Source organism: Plasmodium coatneyi, chromosome 7 (assembly GCF_001680005.1).
Source record: "Plasmodium coatneyi strain Hackeri chromosome 7, complete sequence".
Classification (NCBI taxonomy): Eukaryota; Apicomplexa; class Aconoidasida; order Haemosporida; family Plasmodiidae; genus Plasmodium; species Plasmodium coatneyi.
In genome coordinates, this window is record NC_033562.1 from 1164226 (window position 1) to 1186710 (window position 22485).

A 22485-nucleotide genomic window follows, 5' to 3' on the forward strand; every position below is an offset into this window, starting at 1 on the left:
ATGGACGTGGAGTATGGAGGTTCGAGGAGCTTCAGCGCATACATGCAGCGAAAGGAGGAACAAACACCACTGAGTTACAACAAAAAATATAGCGCAGAGATAGAGCAAGCGGAAGAAAAATATAAGAAGGATAACCGGGAAGATTCGAGGAGCATCCGCCCGCTGTTTACCAACTGTAATTTCTACATTGACGATTTTGTAAGTCTCTACTCAATTTACAACACGTGTGATAAGGACCATAACAAGGATGAAGAGGGGGAGGGGGAAAGGGAAACGGACAGGGAGAGCCCTTCCCAGAGGACAACTCTGCACAAGGGCGAGGAGGAACACAAAGTGGACCCCCACAACGAATGGAATAATTTCACGAACCATGTGGAGGACAAAACAGTAGATAGGTACTACAGCAACCTGAACAGTCAGGTGAATTGTAGTACGCCCTATAACAAGGGCGACTTGAATGGTGAGAATAATTATGCTAATTTTTGGGGTAGTGACTTTGAAGGGACAAAATTGACCAAGCTGCAGGATCGCCCCATGGATGAAGCAGACGTGAGTTTAGACAGGACCCCAACAAAAAGCACCCACTACGATTTGGCACAAACTTCGGAAAATAATCCTACAAGTAGGGAAATAAACAAATTTGATACCTTCGTGAAAAGGTACGAAACAGTGCAGACGAGCAAGCGAAATGTCCAAGCTTCCTACATTAACAAAAAAGAACAGATAGAAATAATGATTGTACAAAATGGGGGCGTTTTACATAATGCCTTAACAAGCAAAGTGACTCACATAATTAGCAACAATATGGCATTAGGATCAAAGAAATACATGGATTATAAAAAGGCAGTTAAAAAGTCGAAAATTTTTATAGTGGTAGATAAGTACATTTTCGATTGCGTCAAATTTCAGTGCAGATTTCCCGAACAGTCCTACTTACCTTCACTGCTACGTTATAACAGTAGACAAATAACTGAATTTTTTCCCTTCAAGAAGAGGAGGAAATGCACCATTGGGGAGGTGCCTTCGTTAGATGCTTCCAATATGCGTACACAAAATTGTACCCCCCTTTCGGATAACCACCAGGAGCGAAACGACTCTACACTGGCAGATTCTCCGGAGAAGGGTCTAATGGGTGATGACTCCATTTCAGGGAAGACACTGAGGGACCGCATACCCATCGATAAACACCTGCTAATGCTAAACATGCAAATGAGTTATGAAAATTTAAAGAAGTATCTCGTGTGTAATTCCTCTGAGTACTTCAAAAGGCTGCGCGTAATTTACCAGAAGAAGGAGTTAGAGGAAAACGCCTTCCCCAATGTGGGTCCCAATTTGTACATTAACAGGAACACGTTTGAAGACTTCTCGAGGAAGCATAGAATATGGAGTCACCTAAGTGAAGAGGAAATTAACTGGATAAAAAAAAAGAGCCAGCTGAATATAAATATAAAGAACGTATGGGAAAATGACATGATTCATCTTTTTTTCGACATTGTGTTGAGGGGGAAGGATAATGAGGAAGTGGGTGCTCCGGTAGGGTGTAGAGCACGTGGGGAGGAGCAAACCGAGCGGTTGCCCTGTAAAAGTGAGGATGTTAGCAGTGCAGGAGGAAGTGCAAATGGCCATAACAACCCCGTCGGTGGAGGATGCCCCTCGGAAAAACTAATCGATAGCGTGAACGCCTACCTACACAAGTCCAGACTTTACATCCTGGGAAACTGGAAATACATAAGTCGTGAGTTTTTTAAATTTGAAGACATAAATGAGAAGGACAAGCGCAAGTGCGTCTACCTCTACATTGACTTCGACAACTATTTCCTAAGTGCAAGTGTCAAGAGCGCATGTGAGCAGTATGGTAAGAACAAAAAAATAGGAAACAACGAAATATTATGTGTATGTCACAGCTTGAAGAAGGAAGAAAGTTATAGTATTATAAGTGCTACCAACTATTGGGGGAAGAAAAATAAAATCCTCAAGGGGATGGTCAAATGGGAAGTCACAAATATGCATAAAGAAAACATACATTTTGTGAAGTATGATTTTTCCAACATTTTAAGGTGCAGTTATTTGTTCCTACTCGTCCTGATTAACTACTCAAAAAATGTAAGGGTACTATCAGTCGATGAATCCATCGTCCAATTATTTTACGAAAAGGAGGAAGACATGTTTCTAACGGCTAAACAGATAGCGGAAGATATTTACAACTTAACCAACCTTAGTGTGTCTATAGGAATTTCTTCCAACTTGCCAATGTCTAGGAAAGCTCTAAAGTTTTGCAAAAAACGGTTTTTATTTTTTGATTATTACCATCATTTTTGTATATTCATTATGGGGAAGTATTTCCTCGGGGGGGGAACAAAGGGCGACATAAACCGTGAGGAAAATCTACACAGTGTCACTTCGGAACGTAATTTTAATAATGGAGGGGCACATACCGGACGGGGGGATGATCTAGTGAAGGAAGAGAATTACACCACTGAGGGACACCAAGCCCAGAATGCCCCATTCAAGTGGGAAAATTTGGAAAATCTGTTCGATGAGTATATCGCCTCGGCAGGCAACCAGGTTAATGCAACTTCTGATGCGGCCACCTGCAACCTTTCCGATGCGTACTTCCTCAACGCCATGAAGGAGAAAAGGGATCCACGGGTGGACTCCATTTTTAACAAATTCGTCCAAGCGAATCGAGCCAACTTGGAACACATAACGAACACCTTCTTCGACCGGGTCATCCACCCGATAAGTAAATTTTTTTTTTTCTACAAAAAGAAGGAACACTACTTGGACGTATTAAGACAGTTAAATTATTTAAGTGGTCAGTTTATTCATTTCAACATTTATCATTTGCCTGTGGATGAGAAAGCGCCTTTCTTGCCTGTCTTACCTGTCTTACCTGTCCTACCATGTGATGACCTCTCGGAAGACCTTTTAAAAAAATTAAAAAAAAAAGACAATGACCGAATGGAAGGAAAAAAGAGCATAAATATAAGCGTGAACTATGGAGTACGCTTCCAAAACATTAACGATTTTTATTTTCTCATTTATTTTATGACAAAACAGTTGTATATAAGACTACGGATTAATAAGCTCAAAGCGAAGAGTTTACATGTGCATTATTTTCTCACGGAGGAAGAAGAAAATGTGGATCCGCTGAAATATTTGGGAAGGGGAAGGGTCGGCAGGGTGAGCAGCAGAATTAATTTGAGCCATTACACGGACAGTTTTTTTGTATATTTTTTCAAAGTTATTTACACTTTTGATGCCTTGGCTAGCAGCTTGAGAGACCTCAGGGGCGTCCAAATTGTTTGCTCCGACGTTGTTAGCGCCGACGCGATGCACGCATTTGGCAGTAGGAGCATTTTGTTCTACTTCCCCGTGGGGGGGAAGGAAAACATGAAGAAAGTGCAAGAGGCCAAGCTAGAACCAGCTGAAGGGGTCAAAGCCGTCGAACCCAACATGCGGGACGAACAAGTTCATCCCGCCCGGGAGAAGAGGGCAACGCATGTCCTGCGTCAGCATCGCTGTGGCCGTGGTGGAAAATCAAAACCCAGGAACCCCCTCCCCCTGATGAATAAAATCCGCGCGAAAAGCATCCTTTGCTACTTTTTCAACACGAAAAAGGAGGCAGAGGTGGAGAAGAAGGTCGACATATCGAGCGAAAAATGTGTCCCTTTTTCATTTAAAAGTGGAGCAAAAAAAATAAAAAAAATTAATAAAAGGATTAAGAATAATGGCAGTGTGAGAAGGACGACGAAACCTTTACCACCCAGTAGCTGCAAAATGATCAGGAAAATAAAAACAACAAAAAATTATAAAATACTCGACTTCTTCCCGAGTATTTTCTTAAAGCGAGGAAGACAAAGCAGTACCACTACTGGACACAATGATCATATGACCAAATGGATAGACCGAAATGCGCTAACAAACGACAAGAACATATTCGATAGTATAATTAACAAAAGGGTGAAGAAGGAGGTCCATGTTAAGGAGGAATCCAATTGCTGTTACGTTAGTTATAGGAACATCCTTCAGGCAGTGATAGAAAAACAGAAAGGTCTATCCACCATGTGTGACAGTCAGTATGTGTGTGCAAACGAATCCGTGAATGATACCATTTTTTGCCACTCCAACATTATTCTCTCCCTCTATGCAATGAATAGAGAAAGCGAAAAAGGTATCCTTTACAGCTATACCAAGGAAATAATTTTTTCCTACATTTCCCATTTTAACAATTTATTCCAAAATCACAACTGCAGAAATGATGTAACCGATAGGTATTACCTCCTGAAATTCGTTGCTGCCGTTGTGGACACCTTATGTGAGGAGTTGCACCGTAGGAGGCTTCTCGACGTGCTTCACAAATTTTTGAAAAACTTTAAACATGTTTGGTGCTTGAGCTGTAGCCAAGATGGAAGAGAGAAGGGATCCTTCCCAACGCTATTTCACCGAATTATGGCGAAATACGGCGTGTGTTAGTTCGATGTGTTGAGAGGCGCACCCCAGCAGCTGCATCAGTGAGAACACTGTGAACAGTGTGAAACGGTGTGTTTTCCCATATCTGGTGGGGGAAAAACCTCCAATTTTTTAGTACCCCCCGTGTGTGCACATGGGTATAGTGTATGCTGTACACATTATATTCCTGCATGCTATTTTTGATTTGCCAAAAGGAGTCCCTTTTTTTTTTCCAACTGAAATATTGGGAATTACCAATTTGATTAGCATTTTTTAAAAAAGCAACGATTTTGTTGAGCTTCAGTTTTCTCTCACCCATGGGGTGTCAATTTTTTTTTTTTTTTCGAATGTGTCGTCGCACATAAGGATGAGTGATTACACGCAACGGCAAAGATTGCTCGATCGGTTGATCCGTCGATCGTTCAATCGCTCAATCGAATTATTGTAGGGGAGAAAGAACTGAAACGGAGCTTTGCTCGATATGCATGCGCCCTGGGTTAGCATCTTTTTGCAAAAGAGGTGCACGTGCTGGGTGAACCCATCTGGAAGTTCATTTAAAGAAATGCTTAAACGGGGAGTACTTTTCTATGTGGTCGCACGGAGCGGGGTGGAAGTGCATACGTACCTGTACACAATGCTTAGCGAATTGAAGATGCGCATGCTGCTGATTGCTTCTTCGAGAACTGCTCCTCGGCTTGTTTGCCTATTCGCGTGTTCGGCGATTTGTATTGCTTGTTCGTCGGCTTATTTGCTTGCTTGCTCGTTTTTTTTTTTTTTTTTTTTTTCTCACGTTGACGGTTGGCCACTTTGACCATTTGTCGCTTTTTCCGTTTCAACGTTGATGAGGAATACCCCCCCCCTGACTGTGTGCTCAGCCTTTTCCATTTTTACGCCAAAGTTATTTCCCCCCCCGTTTCCCGTTTGGCGTAGCTGCAGGGCGCTTTAAAGGAGAAATACATTTGTGTGTTCACTGCGCTGTGTGTTTGGCGAGTATACGGGCGTAGCTTTAACTAACAACGCAACCAGTGTAGGGAAAGGCGTCCCCCCCAAAACGCCTGCACCCGCAACACGTACCGTGCAAACCTCACCCACAATGCGAATTTGCAAGCAGATTGATCCCGTGATCGACATCGTGATCATCGGTTTTGGCGTGCGGAGCCAGCTGTTCGTCGATAAGTTCCTTCGGAAAAATGAGCTCAAAGGAGTAAACATAATAATCATCTGCAAAGACAACTTTGTGTTTTTAGATCCCTACGTACAATGTGAGGAGGCCTGCAGAGAGAGCTACACGGATGTGTATAATTTTTGCAAAAACAGAAACATACTTTTTATAAATGAAAAGGTGCAATATGTACACACAGAAAGTCGGAACATCTTTTTTGCGTCTGACAGGAACCCCCTGAATTATGATTTCCTCCTGTGCGACTTTGACTTTAAGAGCTCGGATCTGTTTAGCACCGATATGTCTCACATGAATATATACGCTTATCGAAATAAGAATTTGTTTTTTTATCACGTGCATGTGATGTACCTTGCTCTGCTGCAGTCGACAAACAAGGAAGAGGACAGGACGGATGTTCATCTCTATCGTCAGTGCAAAAGGGCGCTTCTGGAGGCCATCCCTATGAAGAGGTTCCTTAACTTCCATTCGTACAATGATAGGTACGTGGAGGAGATCTTCAGCGCTTATGGGGAGGCCAGGCTATTCCCTGTGGTTAGCGGTGGGGACGCAGTTAGTGGGGGGAGCGTCTTGCTAAATGCCCCTCTGCAAGGCAACCAAGCAGACGAAGATGCCACCCCCCGAATCCTCCTAATCAGTGATAACAACCAGTTTGGGAAATGCCTACATTCGAAGATGCAAAAGCAGCTACACAGAATAAACGCGAAGGTTCATTTATTGTACGTTTATGTGGCTTCTTCGAAGGACGAAAAGCTAGACCTCCCTTGCGGAGATTACCTACTGGTTAAGCAAATAAGGGGAGTAAAACAGGAAGGAGAAATTAAAGAAATAAAATTTTTGGACATGTATGATCAGGAAATTATAATACGATATGACGAATGCATAAACGTCACAGGGATGAGATACCCTTCTTATGTATCATCATTTGGGGAGGATGCTACGAAGTCCCTGTCGGTGAATGCCTTTTGCCAGTGTGTAAGAGATGACTATCTTTATCTCCTTAACCAAGTGAAGAACTACGATGATTATGCGGTTTGCGAGACGATCTACCTAAACATATACAACAAGGTGCATGGGAATGAGTACATTAGCATAGAACATGTTAAGGCTTACATACTGACCGGCGATGCAGATGAGTTGGGTGTGTCCTACTTGCTACCCCCAACACCCAACCTATTTAATCACACTGTAAATTATTCCTACCGGATCGTATCGTACATATTAAGAAGGAGCTACTCATACATATCAAGGAACCGCTTCCTACAAAATGGGGTAGTCTCCATAATGTACAGAAAAAGGGAAATCGAAAAGTATATAAACGGGTGCATGGTTAACGGTGGCAGGGAAGTGTTTTCCTCTCCTTCGATAAGGACCTTTTCTTTGCCTATTTTTAAAAGGGCTGCTCGCTATGTTGACCTCCTCAGAGGAAGACTTTCTACGGAAGGTAGGACGAGCATTCCCACTTATGGGCAGAAAGAATCACACAATAAGGATGATTCATCTGGTGTAAACTGCAGTGACAGTGGTAGCACTGCGGCGAGCAGAAGCGGAAGTAACAACAGGAACGAGGAACTACCCACCCGGAAGAAATGTGCATCCAGTGGAAGGTTCCAAACGGAATGGAAAACAAGTTCCCCTCTTCCAGAATATATGTACAGTGCATATCAAGAGGAATATGAAAGGAGATTACTTGTTAGTAAAGAAACCGCCTACCGAGTGGATCAGGAAGAAGGGGAAAATGGAACAACCATAACGATAATTGTGCAGGATGGTAGTGTTAACAAGGAAACCACATCCAATTGCGACACGAAGAGAGAAAAGATAGATTCATACATTAAGGAAAGTATCGAGAAAATAATTAACCGAAATACATGTGGAGGATGCGGGTCGAAGGTTCCTTCAAATGTTCTGTCCAATTCGTTGAAAGGTTTATCGGTGTACAGCTCACCAAATGTGTACCTAGGAATTGAAGCATGTGATGACTGTTGCATATTTGTGCATAGTAAATCTAAAAAGGGAGAAGAAAGTCCTGCACTTGTCCAAACGATAGACTTCTTTAAATCATTTATCGACGATGAATACATATTAGGGGAAATAATTGCTATTCATTGTTTATCCGATGTGTACAGCATGGGGGGGACTGGCATCTGTGCCCTGTGCGTACTGATTGTAAAGGATAACATTGAGAAGAAACTACAGCAAAGGTTACAGAATATTTTAACTGGGTGCTGCCAGAAGTTGAAAGAGGAGAAATGTGTCTTGAGTGGAGGCCATACCTGTGCGGGAAATGAGAATTACGTCGGTTTGGCAGTCACGGGGAAGGTGAAAAAGAGGCGCATCTCCAACGTGGACGACACCACCACGGGGGATTGCAAAGATAAACTATATAAGGAGAAACGACGAAAGGGAGAGGTGAACCAGCGGGAAGTGACAACAGCTACAAGTGGTGCACTTAACCAACAACAGGGAGGTGCCCCTGTGGAAGACCTACCCCTTGTTAGCAAAGAACACAGGGACGCATTCGAACGACACCAAATGATGAAGGAGAACTATCTGTTCCTACCCAAGGGAAGCGGAAACATAAAAGCAGGGGACATAATCATTACCACGAAAATGTTCGGTTTTGGCTTCATCATGGCTGCACATATATGTAAAAAGGCCAAAGCTAGATGGATTTACAACTGCCTTGATGAGATGCTCCTCTCAAATAGGAAGAGTGGGTTATACCTTTTGCAGAATAATAATGCCAAAGCTTGCACGGATGTAACTGGGTTTGGAGTCCTAGGCCACCTTAACGAAATGATCAAGTGCTCTAGGAGGGAAATTTACTTTGCTGCACAAATGGGAAAGAAGTCCCTTCAAACTACGTCACGCAAGGAAACACTGGAAAGGAGGAACAGCAAAGTGGATGATGGGCAGACCGACAATTCGAAGGAACCTCCCATGAATCTCATCGGAGCAAAGATAAACCTCAAGAATTTCATAGTCGCAGAAGGGGTTGAACAGTGCATCGAAAATAATATCTTCTCCTCCATGTATAAGAAAAATCACTACCTCTGCAATAACATTATAAATTTGGAGGAAGCTTCACTGAGTGAAAGGTATGGACTTTTGTTTGACCCGCAGACAAGTGGGGGTCTCATGGCCATTGTGGAAAGGGACAGGGCGGACCAAATTTTAGCAGACTTAAAAAACATGGGGTACCCCAACTGTTCTGCAGTAGGGGAAATTATAAATGTGCAAGATTATAAGTTTAAGGGGGTGCCCATCAGTCAGGTTTCGTTGGACGATTATTTGGACACGACAAATTCGGTTTACGTCGAATGGTAAGAATGTGTGTGTGTGTGTGTGTGGAGGGGAATGGTTAATTTAATGTACTACCTGGGTATATGACCCGTTCCGTTAGGGGTTCACCCCTTAGCAGTGGAGCCATCCCTTCTGGGACGACCGATTTTTACAGGGGCCCTCTTTTTGGCACCCCTTCATATTCGCTCCGTCCAGCCGCGTGTGCGCAAAATGCACATACTCGTTTACCCCCGGGGGGGAAAACCTCTTGCAGCTTTTGATGTAAACTGTATAACTTTCACTTTGTGCAACTTTTTAGGGGATATTTATTTTATAAAAAAAAAAATAATTTTTTTACAAAAAAAAAAAAAAAAAAAAATACCACATGTATATATAGCGCCCCACGTGTGAAGGAAAGGGAAGCCAAAAGAGGCATCTCCTTCCGGGTGGCACTAAAATGTACATGCGCTGGGGTAGTAATAGGAATTACGTTTTTACTGAATTAGGTAAAGTGTTGTAGAACGGGGGAATAGGCAAGGGACAGGCATGGGTTGACTGCCACGGTGAGGTTCATTATGGGGGCAAATTAAAAAGGTGTACAAGTGTCCAGGTGTACAAGTGTCCAGGTGTACAAGTGTCCAGGTGTACAAGTGTCCAGGTGTACAAGTGTCCAGGTGTACAAGTGTCCAGGTGTACAGGTGTACATGCGTATATTATATATATGTGTATGTACATGTACCCGTACCGTGGTGGGGTCAAACTAAATACACTCGTACTGGTCGAGGTTTAGCTCCTGCTTTAGGCGGTCCTCAATTTCGTCCTTCCTGTTTAGCAGCTGCAGCTTCTGCATCTTCACCTTGAGGGCATTCATCTTGAATAGGACACACAGGTAGGTAAGCGAAAAGAGGAGAGGCAAAAAAACAATGACAAAAATGATGAGAAAAATCAGAATAATCGAATCAGTCGTGTTAATATAAAAATGAACATTGGTAAGTTCCATACCGTGAAAATCATTTTCATCAGAGTATAAACAAATAAGATAATTTTCATTCGTTTGTAAATTATCGCTTTTTATAAAAGGAATATAATAAGTGGTTGAAGCAGCATCATTACTGGAAAAAAAGTACTGTACAACATTCTTCGTAAGGTTAGATTTATCCGTTTTTTTTATTTTCTTCAATGCACCAGCACCAAGAATGGCATAGTTCCAAAAGGGGGGACACTTCTTCTCCTTATCATCTACATCTCGAGCAAATCTCACAAAAATGACTCGATTGTAAAAGGTTATATATTCCCCTTTGATAACCAATTGGTATTCCCAATTGGACGTTAAAAAAGATTTTGTGTAAATAACGTCGTATTTATTAATATTTCTCTCTATGTTCACTGGATATGAATTGAATATAACTTTCCCTAAATAGTATGGCTTTTCTTCAGTGGATTTGTAGCATATGTGCAAATCTAACGGGGGCTTTTCATCTTTTGACTTCTTATTATTATTAGTAAAATATACTACTGTATTTTCTGTGTTGACTACCACTGGAATGTTGAAGGATTCAAAAAGCCTTTCCAAATACGCCTGCGATATTTCTAGGTATAAAAATAAATTTCGGATAGAGTAATTATTTTCCTTGTAACATACCTTGTATACATTATCTGAGGAAAAGATATTACTGGGACACTTTTCCTTTTCCTTTTTTACTAAATCCTTCTTCAATAAGAATGCTAAACAGATCGTTTCGTTTTTCTCCTTTGGGTACTGTGACCAATCTCCTGTTATTTTAAGGTAGCTTTTCCCCTTGGGGAAATATAACATATTGCCTGGTTCTACATTTTTTTGTATCACAACTGTCACTACGAGATCCTGCAAGGACGGCTTCGCCACGTATTTGTACAAGTGCGTCTTATCAATATGGCTGTTAGAGTCATAGTATTTTATTTTGGTTAATTTCTGGGGGTATTCTATTTTTTCGAACTCCTCACGTGAGCAATGTGCCACACTAGGGAAAAACACGCCCAAAATGACTAGAACGAGCAGAAAGGTCTTAGCGTAAACGAGTAGCGGGACAAATGCGCGAAGCATGGGGAGCGGGACACACATGCTCAGTGGGGGTTGTCATTAGAGTGGGCCGTAACAAGGAGACGAAATAATCTTGCCAATAATCTGTGCCGACCATGCCAGTAACGAATATGTCTCTGCGGTTATCACGCGTAGTGACGGTGAACTGGACATGGCGTAAACGGAGGGCTTCCGACTTACGATCAGCGTGGGGAAGGATACGCAGGTACGTACAGATAGGGGCATGGACAAATGGGGCGTGCATGTATAAACACGTGACGTGCCTAATATGTATCGCCCTACAGTCCGATCGTGAGAGAGGTATGCCTCCTGTTTGACTGGGTCAAATACCTACCTACATAATGCTTCATTTCATCCTACAGTCGTGCAGTTTCGTTCATTTGAGCGCAGCAGCTGGCCATGGGCATATTTTTTTTTTTTTGCCTCTCTCCCTCTGCTAATCTTATTTACTCCGTTTGCTCTCTAAAGAGGGAAGCATAATTTCAGTGGAAAATGATCAGCCAAGTGGCATCGCGATTTGACGCTTCTTCACGAAAAAGGCATTAAAATTGTTTCAATGAAGAAAAAAAAAAAATAAAACATAGAATGAAGGGGGAGGGAAATAGAGAACTCTACAGAACTACTGTATTTATCCCCTTCGGAATGGAAACCTTACGATGAGTGCAAAAATGGTAACTTAATTTTTATAAAATTTTTTTCCCCTTAAAATAATGAAGCCTTTTTTGCGCAACTTGGTCGATATATTTTAAAAAAAAAAAAAAAAAAAGGAAACCTCCAAATTGTAATGTCGCATTGGTATATTTTTCAACAAGTTTGGAAAACTGCGTGTTCGTATGGCTGGTCGGCGTCACCAAGGCATTATTATTTACAACGAATCTGCGCAAGAGGCGCACTTTTCCTTGCCCATCGAGGACGCTGCAACAGAGTCATGCACAAAAGAACGATAAGAATAAGCATATTCCGTTCGCCAATTATTCATCCGTAGGAGAATTATACATTTTTACATATTATATGTGTATATATATGTATATTCTTTTATATACATGTGCGATGTTTGAAGTTTTTTCTGGGCCAATACGTCTGCGTGTGGCCAGGTACGTATGTTTTTATATGTACATATGTATACGCGCAAATGTAGGCGCAACTATATATATAAAAATTAATAAATAAATAAATATATATATCTATATATAAATATATATTGTGTACATAATGGGACTATACATGGCGTAACTTCGCTGCAGATTGTATATGGGCAGAAATAATGCGGCACAAAAAAAAAGAGTGATACATTTTAAGAGAAACCATGTTTCACGGGAATACATATGTACGCGTTGCCGCGCGCAGCATACATATATGACGGTACACGTGTACATATATATATGGATATATCTACTTATGTGTACGTGCATAAATATAGCACATGCTATTATGATGGCTCTTATTTATCTGCACAGTGAAACATTGCACTGTGAGGGGGGGTCTTAAATAGGGAGAATTTTCTCCTACACCTTTCCCTCCTTCCGTTAATTCGGAAGTTATTTATATTTAATATGATAGGTGCTTTTTTTTTTTTTTTTTTTTTTTCCTGGTCCAGGTTATATGGCTTGTATGTGCAAAGTGCGTGTAGGTGTATAGAGCAAAATGGTGGGCGCATATATAATACATATGGCTACATATTGTATTACTTAAGCTTCCTCTTTGGGGGGAAGTGGTCAGACCAGGCTTCTAACAAACAGCGCGGCTTGCTCTCCTAACCCACATTGTTTGAACGATGGAGCGGTGCTAAAAATTACGAGCTCTCCTTCTCGCCCAGTAAACACTTGAACACGCAATTCTTCTCATTCTTGGAATGTCGCAAAATATACAGAATGTTCATGTCGTCCATAATGTTAATATCAGGCATGAACAGCTTGAACTCGTTAAGAAATTCCCTTTCATGGGTCGTTAGCCCTATGGACAGGCATTCGCAGTGCATCTTTAGCATGTCCTTCCTGAGCTTATATTCCTCCAACTCGAGTATGTCAAAACAGTTTTTGTAATTCACTTCGTAATTACCTACCGTTCTAATTTCGTTGAGTACAAATTTATGATGTAGCAACTCGGATAATAATTTATAATCTTCCTTGGTTAGTTTTTTATTTTTTTTTATTTTTTTTTTTATTTTGTCAATTCGGTTTTTTTTAGCTTCATCCATCATTTCATATTTTACACTGTCTTCAATATCGCAGTACTCGTGTACGTACTGATTATTCTCATGTACCATATCTTTAGTGAAAAGGTTTTTCCCAGTCATGTTGCTAAATGAGTTGTTTGAGTTTTCTGCGCTGATTGTACCGTTCGTTAATTGTTCTTTCTGCGCGGGTAAATTGTTATCATCTTTTTGTTGTTCTTCCTGTTCGTTCTTTTCTTTGACCTCTTTTTCATCCTCCTTTTCTTTATTGTTCATGCTACCGTCCATCATTGCGATTTGTTTTTTAAATTGTCCATACTCGGGTGATTCTTCCTCTACTTCCTTCTTTTCGCCATTCTCCAAATAGCTGTAGAGTTCACCAGTTGCGCGTTCTTCCTCCTTGAGGGTAATTTCATTTATCATTCCATGATTGCTATGCTGTGCATAATTTTCGTCTTCCTTTTTCGCGTTATCGCGCTGGTCACAGGGGGAGTAATTTTCACCGTTGTTGTTGTTGCTGCTGTTGTTGTGTTTGCTTCTGTACTCGGTGCAGCTTCTTTTCTCGATGACCTCTTCGAATTCCTCTTCCTCCTCATTTTTATCCTTTTCCATCAATTTAACGTCGGAGTAGGACTTGTCCTCGTTAGGTTCCTTTTCAATTATTCCAATCCTTTCTTCTTTAATATTTTCATTCGATTCGTTCCTCACCCTGACTGCTTTCGTGTCATTACCATCATCTGAGCAATGGGGAGTCGTCGTTTCGCCATTCTGCAAATTTAATACTTCCTTCTTTTGGGAGGTAGTTTCTTCTTCTTCCTTCTCTCCGTTGCATTCATTCATAACCTTTACTTCACCTCCCTCGCAGGGGGGTTTTCCCGCATGGGCAGCATCAGCTTCGCTTATCTCTGTTTCCTCCGCACTTGGGGCTTCTTGCTTCACCGGTTCGACTTTGTCCCCCTCGGGGGTGTTCTCATCCTTCACGTCATTCATGTCATTCACGTCATTCACGTCATTCACGTTATTGACTTCATTTGCCTCGTTATTCTCCTCCTTATCGGTGCCGTTTTCGCTCACTGCGGTGTCCCCTATCGTTTCTTCCTCTTCCTCCTCCACATCCGCCTCATCTTCCGACTCTTCTTCTTCCTCTTCGTCCTCCTCATCACTGTCATCGTCATCATACTCGTCCAAATCTTCCTCGTCGTCGTCCCCCATGATGATCTGCGCTTCGCTCATTTTCATTGCACTAAACAACTGTTGCTGCAACGGGAAGTTTTCAAATTTGCTTTCCTCATTTTCAACCATTTCTTCATTTATTACGCTGTCGAAGCTATTTTCGGTCTCCCTTTTTTTTTCTTCCTCCTCTTCATCTCTGTCGTGTTTGCTAATTCCTATCATTTGGTCGATTAGGTTGTCTCCTTCCTCGAAGTCATCCTCCGTTTCGTCTTCGTTGGGGTGTGTATTTTTTGGGACTTGTGCTCTAGAAATGGGGTGTATTTCTTCCGCGGAGGGTTCTTCGCTTCCTGTATGGAAGATGTGTTGCTGAAGTTTCCCATGTAGGGATTCTTGGCGTGCCCCTTCTTTGGCCACCACGTTGGCTTCCTTCTCCTCCGATTCGATTTTATCTGCCTCAGTTTGTTCATTCCTGCCGACGAATTTACCCATCGAAAACTCGAAACTCTCATCGGCCATTTCCATCTTTTCGTTTTCGCGACTTTCCATGGGGGGGTGAGCTGGCATTGGGGTTAGCAATTCAGCTTGTTCTTCCAGTTGTTGTTGCGCGTCCTCCTTTTTGCTCTCTTCCTTATCAGCCCCGTAAAACTTCCACTTGATGAAACTCAGCTGGTAGTTAAAGTAATTCATCTTGCGTTCACTTTTCGGGGGGTCTCTTACTCCTCCATTCTCTTCTCCCGGTTCGGCCAAGTCCGTGGTTTGGGCAGACGCTTCGCCAGGGACTTCCCCATCGGTTCCGCCAAGCTTGTCAACCTGTGCCAGCTTTCCCTCTGTGTCCTCCTCCACGTATTTTTTCTCGTTTGCCGCCGCGGACTCCTCACCTACTGCAACAGTATAAGGTGTCAAGAGCTGTACAGGGGGAACAATACTACTGGACGCCTCTTCCGCCATGCTTCCGGCATTTCCAACTTGTTCGCCCAATTCACCAGTCTTCTCCTCCCCTGGGCAGTTCTTCCCCACGGGGACCCCTTCCTTTTTCCTTTTCTTCTTCTTAAACACCTGCACGAAGTACACATTCTTCGTGGATTTTTCGACGAAGAAATTTTTTATAAATTCTTTATTCTCTGGGGAGTGCATTTTTTCCTCAAGGAAATAGTTCACGCACATTTTAGTGTTGTAAATGTTATAGGTGGTTTTGTCCGAGTATAGGTCATACACGTTAGAATTAATCCTGCGTTTAAAATCCCTGTCCATGTCAGGTATATAATTGTACTCATTCTCCCTCTTCCTCAGTTTATCCATAATACAATTAATGGTGTATTTTCTTCTCTCCAATTCAAGTATATTATTTATAATATTTTCATCCTTATTGTCTAGCTTAATCGTTCCGTCGAGAATATTCTCTATTTTTATCCGGTCGAAATCAATGTTACTGTACAGGTCACTATCTTCATCCTCTTCGTCGGGGTTGGCCAGGTTATTGTTTCCTGCTTCTCTTTTTATTTTGCTTAACTTCATTTTTCTGGAAATGATACTTTCAATTTGCGTTATTTTTTGCAACTCGTTTTCGTTGCAGAGTGTGTCTTCATTGAGCGTGCTGCGGTGGTGACTGTAATAATCTCGGCCTCGTCTTCGACCATGCAGGTGGTGTTTTTTTTTTTTTTTTTTTTTCTTCTTAAACCCGTATTTTTTGTACATGTAATAATCGCTTTCTTCATCCTCTCCCAATTGGTATGATTTTTTTCCCCCTCTGTGGAACATCCCTGCGTGTGGAATCTTTCTCGACATAGCTGCACTGTTGTGTCTACTGAAGAGGAGACGTTGGTCTCGGCAAAGCTTACTCAACTTTGTCTTCCTGCTGTTATCGTTGTAATATGAGCGATACTGATTTCGCCCATGATGATCATCCAGGTAATATTCGTGAGTCTCGTTGTCGTATCTGTGGTCACCACCTCTTCGACTTACTACACCCCCTCCAGATGTACCCACCACTTCGTTCTCATACTCGTCACCGTGTGAGCCTCTACCGAATGGATACTTGTTATAAAAAAGGCTTCTCCTTCCACCGTCTCTTCCCATTTTGCTTGTTCCACTGCCATTTAGCATTTGTCCGTTCGGGGGATAATTCCCGACAGGATATCCTCCTCCCCCCTTGGCATTCATGATGTATTCCCTGGAACTTGGGTAATTGTTAACAGATGACATGTCCATGGGAGAATTCAGTAAAAGGTTCTTATTATATTTCCCCATCGTCAATTTGTAGTTGCCGCTGTGAAGCAGTTTTTCCTCCTGATGTTGATGACGTTGTTGGAGGAGTTCTCTTTTGCATTCCCGCATGGGAATTAGCTTTCTCTCGTCCCTCCTCCTTTCCATTTGGGCCACATTCATGGAACCACTCCTAAATGCGTTCGCCCCCTCCATCGTCGTACCCATATGCCTCCTCTTCGCACTTTCGTAAGGCAACGTCATGTACTTATCATCTTCGTATACCTTATCCACGTCAATGATGTGGTCGACCATTTGATCCCGTTTTTTCTCACAGGGGAAGAACGGATTCACTGTTGTGTCCTCCTCCATGTCATTGTACAAATTCAGCAGTGCACTTTTTTTTTTTAAAAAATTTTCCTTCTTCCAATCGTAATCAACAACGTTGGCGCCACTGGCATCACTTTGTCTGTACACATCGTAGTTGTTCCTCTGCACGTTGTCCAGGTCGACAAAATTATTCACATTTGTTCTGTCTTCATTGCTCATATTTAATTGCTCATACATTCGATATTTATTTTCTTGCAATTCTTCTACATCTATAACGTAACTGGACACATTTGCGTGTGTTTTTTCTGCGGGTATTTTTGTGCGTATATTTGAAAAATCATTCTGATCAACTGGCATTAGGTTATTCGTTTGGGAAGGCATTTTCAAACTTCTCCCATCAGCGGAATGATCATACAAGCCATTACACTTGGCAAATGAATCGTGGTAATAACTGCTACTGGGCAGCCCTAAACCGTTGCTGTCATGATACTGTGTATATTTATTTGATTCATTAGTTGGTGGGGTGTCGATAAATTTTCTTTTATAATTCATATCGACCTTCCTAACAAATTCAATTTTGCTACTACTTACACTCATTTTTTGCCCCTTCATCCAACAATCTTCTACATTCACGGGGGACGAATAGAACGTCATGGCGGCACCTGGTGTTACACCCGTCGTTCCATTTCCTGCGGAAGATGAGGCTGCTCTCATAATTGTTGACGTTATTCCTCCTGCAGGCCCAGAATCTATGGCTAAGCGGCCAACCATCCCACCCCCGACGTGATTAACTGCTCCACCATCTCCCATTCCCCTGCTGCAATAATCAACCTCTTCGTACATATCTGTAATAAACAAATTTCCTTCCGGTTTTTTTTTATTGCTATAATAATATACGTCATTTGGGGAGGAGCATTTTTGTCCATTCATAAGATTACTGTTGGGCAGGGAAACATACGTTCCCCTAGAATGACTTTTTTTCTGTTCGGCTAACATTGCTGGTTTGTTCTCATCACTCCTGCCTTCCTTAATTCTTATGTCGAAATAATTTTTCACCACATGCTTTGCACAGTTCTCCTTTCCAATAACATCATAGTGATTTTTTGGGAAGTAATTTTTACTGCCCCTGTGGTACAGGTTGTAAGCAATGGTGTTATTCAAGTTGAATGGATTACTGTAGGTAGCTCTTTTATCGCTGCGTACATTTGTCACATACCTTTCGACGTTTTTCTTCCCTCCGTCAGAGAAGTTACGTGTCACCGCATGCTCGTTGTACCACATGTGGTATTTATCCGGGGCACAATTGCCTCTGCAGCAGTCGTCCCGACAGCCGTCATTCTGGCAGTTACCCCTCTGACAGGTATCACCAAGGCAGCAATTTTCCTGGAAGCAACTCTCCTCACAAATCCCCTGGTTGCACTCAAACGCGTTCGAGTTGTTGAAAAGGTTATATTTATTCCCGGGGGGCGCTTCGTTATTTCCACCCCTGGTCCAGCCGTACGGGTCCGCGGTGAACAGCATGTCATCATGCCTGTCATCACGACTGTCTTCCTGGTCGTGATCGTGGTGTCTGTCCTCGTCGTACCCTTCATGCATATGCTCCTCCACTTGCCCACCATCCACGTCACTCCCGCTCTCACGCTTCGTCCACGAGCTCTGTGCACTTTTGTCCTTCCCCCCCTTGTGTGCATCAGAAGCACAGAACGCACATTCCTCATCGGGCATATTGTCCTGTATTACTTTATCCTTGCTGTAAATAAGCATTTTTTTGTCTCCATCGAAAATGCCAATGTCAAAAGTTTCATAGTTGCTATTAACATTGCACACACCGCTACACTGCTTTTTGTACACTTCTTTTTTAAAGGAATGTTCCAAAACGTAGGGATTGAATGTCGTTCTCATGTCTTCAGTGGGGCTGGAGCTAACATTGTTGTGGTCGGAGTCGCTGTCCTGCACACGCCCGAACGGTTTAATGCACGTGGTTACGTCCCCACCTCGGGCATCTTCCCCACCACATTCCTCGCTACAGTCCGCATAGGAGTCAACATTGGCATCCACATCAGCGTCCGCTTCGACGTTTGCGTCAACATTCGCACCATTACCCTCGTCTTCTTGATCGCTCCTCTGAACGTTGGTAGAATCCTTGTTGAAAATACTGCTATTCGTAAAGGAATAGTTGAAGAGATTCCTCTTCTGGCTTCGCACTCTACTGTAGGCACTACTTTTGTGTTTCGATTTACTGTATGCGTACTTACTATTTGAGTATTGTGGATAGCAATTGTTGTTCAACCAGGTGTCATCCTTCACCCCGTCAGGATTATGAGCGAAATAGCTTTCCACGTCGGAGTTGCTTTTAGTTCGTTCCGCACTGTTCTGGGCTCTCTTGCTAGTTCTACAGCGGCCACCCCGATCAGCATCGCCCTCTCCATTTTCGTCCTTCTCATGGGCATCGTTTGCACTACCATCGTCAGAATTAATTGCATCAATACTGCCCTGGTCGTTCCCCTGACTGTTTACACCGTCGTTGTTTTCATCACTCAGACGGGCACTGCTCAGCGCGGCAGACTTTTTGGTCTCCCTCTTTGGAAGTTTCTGAAGAATGGAGTAGTATTCATGCAAATTATCTTTGTTGCGAAAAAACTCAAATCCATCCTGTTCACCTGAACAACTCATACTTCGGAAGTGTTTCAAATCGCTAAGCGACATGTGCCCAATATTTTGATATTCACTCCTGTGGTATCCCATTCTGCTTGCGGCATTGTTCACTCCTTCCTTGACCTCACCCCTGCCCATTTGTTGATTATCCACGTGCATGACGTAGGATTGTTCCTCCCCGTTTGCGCAAGCTTGGCATTTCCCCTCCGTTATTTCCCTTCCGCCTAAATCACTAAGCGAATCGTCGTTCTGTTGGTCGGTGTTCCTCACATGGTGATAACATTTGACCGGATTATAATCGCTTTTGTTCTCTTCCGCGCGATTTTCACTATTTTCCGTCTGTACATTTGCGTGTTCGTTTGTCTCTGATCTGTCTGCCAGTTCGGACGTTCCCACGTCATCATTCTTGTGTGACTCCCCTCGGTTGCACCTGTTACTAATCTCGTTGTTCATTTCATACTTGTTTTTTTCCTCACTGGGTGGGATAGGTCCCCACGTGTCAAATCTTTCCAGAGAATTCCTCAGATTCTCTGTTTCGCTTTTCCTTTCTTTATTTTCGAAATATTCATTCAATTCGTATGAAGAACTGTACGAATGGAGACCTCCACATCTTCTGCTAAAGGGTACACTGAGGTGATCATCTTCCTTTCCCATTTCTTTTGATTCATACTTTTCTCCTTCCCCTCCTTCTTCGTTGCTATTTGTTATGAACTTTGATATTTTGGAGAAAAAATTCTTCAGCCGAAATTTATCGTAACTAAATTTTTTCTCGTCATATGGGTCTTTCTCCCCGGTGTGTGTTTCTGTGGGGTTCTTTTGGTTTACCTCGTCTAACTGGCCACTGTGATCCCCCGTTTCATCTGCTACGGAGTCACCAACGTGATTACTAGCGTGATTGCTAGCGTGATCAACCATGTGCTCACCTCTACTGCCTGCACAGGGGTCGGATACCGGATCACACTCAACCTTACGATGTCCACTACCCGCTTTACTTTCGTGTTGAACTTCCCCCTCCCCTTTTAAACCATTAGACAGTGAATCATCTTCCTTTTCCTGATGGTGCTGTGCATCTTCCGTGGTTGCTGGTGCCACTCCTGATGTTTTCTTATCCTTCTCCTTGGTGGGGGTACCTTTCTCCGTTTTCCGAGCGGCGCCAACAGAAGTGTGACGCTGACTGGACCTGGGTTTGTTAATGCCAAATATGTCAAAGGTGTCATAATCATTACTACCATCCACGCTTCGAAAAGGTTCCAGGAATTTCGAAATTTTACCCTGGCAATTCATGTAACTGTTATTCTCGGAGCAGTAATTCTTGTCATACGAGTTATGTTTATTTTTACTGCTCTTCCGACTTTTGGCACTCCTGGCATTCATGGAGCTATTTTTTCGGGAGGCGCCTAGAAAACCTTCCTTGGGGAAGATGGACGCTTGTGCGATAGAGAAATAATTTTTGTCCAATAAACTTTTGTTGCTTATTGTACCCGTTTCAAACGGAATACTATTGTCGTAAAACAATTTGGCCGATTTGTATGGACTCTTATTTGAGTCGTAGTTTTGTTCACTCTCCATCAACGGATCATGTTCTCCTTCGATTTTATTGCTGTTGCTACTAAGGATGCTGCTATTAAGGACGTTGGTGCTCAGAATGTTGCTGCTAGGGATGTTAGTGCTGGCGCTCATACTATTACTGGCATTATGGTTCGAGTTATTTTTCTCGTTGGTGAAATTTTCCTCTTTCACCGGTTGCTCACTTGTAGTTACCTCATCGTTGCTGTTTTCTTTTTCATATTTGGGGTAACATGATCCGAAAATGTTCAAATTGCTTTTGGGTATTTCCGTTTCGGATGCGTTATGCATGCTTCTGAAAGGTTGTTTACTTAACTTTGGTGTGCTCGCTTGCGATGGTTATTGTGGTTAGGATCGTCGATAACCTGATTTATCGTTCCGGCTTCTTCCCGCTTTCTTCTTCCTCGTTAAAACAAAGGAGCGGGCGGTTCACAAATTAGAAACTATACTCATATGCCTTCGTGTATTTCTGTCACATGCACCCGGTTATTCCTACACGATTTGCATGCAACACGTGTGGACGGCGCAGGAAATACAGACACATATAATGTATATATGTGTGGGCATACAGGCACTTTTATTTTAATCTTTTTTACAAAAAAAAAAAAAAAAAAAATTATAAAAAAAATTCACTTTGCTACTACCCTTAAATTTGCCGACGTGGACCGCTCATCATGTGCAAATAGACAAGGGTTCAAAAAAAAATAGAATAAAACAAGCAGAATAAACAAAGTGAACAAAATGTTGCTGGATATATGTCATGGGTTGTGTGTTAGGAGATCAAGCTTCTCTAAAAAAAAATTTACAAAAACTGTTTGTAACTGTCTGCTTCTGCGCATAAATACGTGCACCATATGTTGTTATCCGCATAAGGGGAGGAGAGAAAATTTGCGAGCACTGCTCACATTCCTGAAGCTCCGGCGTTTTTCCTCTTATGTTGCATCCTTCGGTTTTGATGAGGGATACATTATAAAAATATGCATGGCAAAGGTGCAAAAAGGCAAATTCACATACGTTCGTTCGCACAAAGGTGTACAGAAGAGCTATTACGCAGATGCTTTCACGTAAACAAATGTATAAGACTTAAATGGGTTTGCGAATCTCACATTCTTCCTCCACTATTTTGGCTTACGTTCAAGGTTAACGCGAAATGCACACGTTCATTTTTGGCTTTTGAAGGTAACCAAAAATGAAGCAAAAAAATGCAAAGAACGCAAAAAACACAAAAAAAGCTAAAAACGCAAAAAATTGTCCAAAATAAGAACAAAGCTTAGTGGAAATGTGTTCCACCTGGGTGTTCGGTTACTTCTGAAGATCGCATGCGTAATACGTACACTCTAATAAAATTGTAATGGTTATGTTTACACGTACATAATATTTTCACGCACA

At 42.2% G+C, this 22485-nt stretch overlaps 4 protein-coding genes across 4 annotated transcripts; 2 read left to right on the plus strand and 2 right to left on the minus strand.

The window, feature by feature from the left end:
• On the plus strand, positions 1-4476 carry PCOAH_00018150 (Uncharacterized protein; the record flags this gene model as incomplete). Its single annotated transcript, XM_020058624.1, has 1 exon — positions 1-4476. One exon carries the CDS (start codon positions 1-3, stop codon positions 4474-4476), a length of 4476 nt encoding a protein of 1491 aa, XP_019914126.1.
• Positions 4477-5545: 1069 nt separating this feature from the next.
• PCOAH_00018160 (Selenophosphate synthase) lies at positions 5546-8962 on the plus strand (the record flags this gene model as incomplete). The annotated part of the gene is made up of 1 exon (XM_020058625.1): positions 5546-8962. The coding sequence occupies one exon, from the start codon at positions 5546-5548 to the stop codon at positions 8960-8962; it is 3417 nt and encodes a 1138-aa protein (XP_019914231.1).
• Positions 8963-9677: 715 nt separating this feature from the next.
• On the minus strand, positions 9678-11000 carry PCOAH_00018170 (Uncharacterized protein; the record flags this gene model as incomplete). Its single annotated transcript, XM_020058626.1, has 1 exon — positions 9678-11000. The coding sequence occupies one exon, from the start codon at positions 10998-11000 to the stop codon at positions 9678-9680; it is 1323 nt and encodes a 440-aa protein (XP_019913948.1).
• Positions 11001-12789: 1789 nt separating this feature from the next.
• PCOAH_00018180 (Uncharacterized protein) lies at positions 12790-21387 on the minus strand (the record flags this gene model as incomplete). Its single annotated transcript, XM_020058627.1, has 1 exon — positions 12790-21387. The coding sequence occupies one exon, from the start codon at positions 21385-21387 to the stop codon at positions 12790-12792; it is 8598 nt and encodes a 2865-aa protein (XP_019914148.1).
• Between the last annotated feature and the right edge of the window lie 1098 nt (positions 21388-22485).